At 51.7% G+C, this 2,722-nt stretch overlaps 1 protein-coding gene across 1 annotated transcript; it reads left to right on the top strand.

Moving 5' to 3' along the window:
* The first annotated feature begins 1,074 nt into the window (after nucleotides 1-1,074).
* Nucleotides 1,075-2,274, top strand: LOC119769104. The gene has a single exon (XM_038261004.1). It carries the CDS (start codon nucleotides 1,075-1,077, stop codon nucleotides 2,272-2,274), a length of 1,200 nt encoding a protein of 399 aa, XP_038116932.1.
* Nucleotides 2,275-2,722: the final 448 nt, after the last annotated feature.

Genomic DNA, 2,722 nt, shown 5'->3' with positions numbered 1-2,722 from the left:
TACGAGAAGCTGATGCAGAGCAAAAGCTGACCAGTTCCAAACTGGCAGATCGGGTACGTCGTGCCATGCCTTCGGATGTTCGAGTTGGCGATAGCGTTTTCCTGAAGCAGCAGAAAAAATCTAAATCGGATGCCACGTTTGGTTCTGAAAAGTATACAGTGGTGGCTCAGGATGGGTCAAAGGTGGTGATTTGCAGCGGAAACGGTGTTCAGTATACCAGGAGTGTCAACGACTTGAAGAAGGTTCCGGAAGCTCAAGACCAAGCCGACGGCTCGTTGGTTAATTCTAGTCCGGTTGTTGATCATGATTCAGACGACGAGCAGATCGATGTAGCGACACGAGACGAAAATTCGGGAAGCCGCATAGGTTTGCGCAATAGAGGGTTGGTGAGGAGACCATCGAGGTATAACGACGATTACGTTTATCAAATCTTCGAATAACTGCGATTATTACACATACGTGAAATGAAGTCCAATAAATCGTACTAAACATTAAACAGGGTTGGTCTTATTTCTTGAAAGAGTACAGGAGGAGAATATTGTGGGATATATACCTAGTTAATAATAATAATAAAAAAGTGTTCATTTCTCAAGTTGCCGACTAAATTTGAATATTTAGCTGAACCATGACGAACGTGTAAACAAACCCCTGTTTGGGCTAATTTCAATCATCTTACTAGAATCTCGTCAGCGTGTTCAACAAACGCAAAGAACGCGCCCCTAGACAAACGCAGACTCGCACCGGAAACTGGTTGAAAATACGAACGAGCCCGAAGACGGGATCACGATCCGATACTGTGAGAGAGTAATTGAGCATGAGAGATTGTGTGTTGAGAGAGAGAGATTATATGTGAGAACGGTGTGATGGGTATGCTTTTGAAGTGGAGTGAGTGAGAGAGAATCATTTCGAGCGAGAGATGGTGAGCACGAGAGAGATCGGCAAGGCGAGTGTGAGAGAAGCACGAATGGAACTCTCTTCACTACAGCCGAAGGAGAACCGCAGCAACCGAGTCATTCTACATCGAATTTCTGAAGCGAACAGTTGAGTTGCTGTTGAGCTCCGCCGTCGCCCAAGATGGCGAGCAAACGTGCAGCAGCAGGACACGACAACCCGTTCACGAAGCTTATCGTCACACACTATCACGAGACCAGGTTTCACGCTGGAAAACAACTGTTGATCTCTGCTGTGCGTGAACGGTTCTGGCCGATCAACATCCGCAACCTCGTTCGCGAGGTGATTCACATGTGTGTCGATTGCTTCCGTGTCAAGCCGAAGGTTCTTGACCAGCTCATGGCGGATCTGCCGCCAGAACGAGTCACTCCGTGCACACCGTTCGCACGAGTCGGAGTTGACTACTGCGGACCTTTTCAGGTCGCGTACCCGCAGCGCCGAGCTCGCCCAGTGAAGTGCTTCGTTGCCATCTTCGTCTGCCTGGTCACCAAAGCTGTTCACCTAGAACTAGCAGCAGACTTAACGACGCAGGCATTTCTGGCGGCCCTCAAACGGTTCACTGCCCGGCGTGGCAAACCGAAGCTGGTCATGTGCGACAACGCCAAGAACTTCATCGGCGCAAGACGTGAGCTGAGCGAACTCGCTAAGCTGTTCCTAAGTCAGCAGTTCGAAGAGGAGATCATCCGCGAAACAGCGAACGACAACATTGAGTTCAAGTTTATTCCCGCTCGCTCGCCGAACTTCGGCGGCCTCTGGGAGTCCGCAGTGAAGAGCTTCAAGTTGCTGTTCAAACGCACGATCGGACTGCACACCCTGCTGTACGACGAGTTCCAGACTGTGCTGGTCCAGATCGAAGCGATCCTCAACTCGCGACCGCTCACGCCGCTCAGCAACGACCCCGCAGACTTCGAAGCGCTGACCCCAGGACACTTCCTGATCCAACGTCCACTCACTGCGATTCCAGAACCAAACCTCGACCACATTCCCGAGAACAGATTGTCGGCCTGGCAAACTGTCCAGCGGTACACGCAGCAGCTCTGGAAGAAGTGGTCCAACCTCTACATGTCGGACCTGCACAACCGTTCGAAGTGGACAAAGCAAAAAGACAACGTTGCTGTCGGAACCATGGTCCTGCTGAAGGACGAGAACCTTCCGCCATTGAAGTGGCAGCTCGGACGCGTTTCCGATATCCACCCGGGAGCTGACGGCAACATCCGTGTCGTCACGGTGCGCACAAAGGACGGCAGCTATCAGCGTGCGATCTCCAAGATCTGCATTCTGCCGATCCGTGACAATCTTTCTACCGCGCAAGGGGAGAACTAGGACTCCTCCAACGGCGGAGGTCGAAAGGCCTCCGCACACCAGTTAAGTTACGTGTTGTTTCGAAGTTCAAAAAGTTCACCGAATCTTTTTCCTCCAGAGTCGCCACCCTGTCTGCGCCCAGACCTGCGGGTCGTTCTGCGCTCGGAGGCCGTCAAAAAGATCGGAACTTTCCGAAATGCTCTGAGGTAACCTGTTTTGTTTCGGTGGTGGTTTGCATGAAGATGTTTGCTTGCGATCTGGCTGGCAAAAGCCCAGCATAATTACGGTTACGGTTAACAGCGGCGCACAGCGCCTTTTCGGTCGAAAAGACTGCTCCCAGTTCTTAACCCAGCTAATTCTGTTCCACGTTTGGAACTCTTCGAGGTACACACGCACACGATGACAACAGCGGAGGAGACGTCCTCCCGGTCCCATCTGCGACGACCAGCAGCGAGCTTGGCCAGCTCGT

Source organism: Culex quinquefasciatus, chromosome 3 (assembly GCF_015732765.1).
Source record: "Culex quinquefasciatus strain JHB chromosome 3, VPISU_Cqui_1.0_pri_paternal, whole genome shotgun sequence".
Classification (NCBI taxonomy): Eukaryota; Metazoa; Arthropoda; class Insecta; order Diptera; family Culicidae; genus Culex; species Culex quinquefasciatus.
This window is presented reverse-complemented; position numbering and strand designations above follow the sequence as displayed.

Bases quoted from the DNA above. Each gene is read 5' to 3' on its own strand.
- LOC119769104 (XM_038261004.1), top strand. From the start codon at position 1,075: ATGGCGAGCAAACGTGCAGCAGCAGGACACGACAACCCGTTCACGAAG.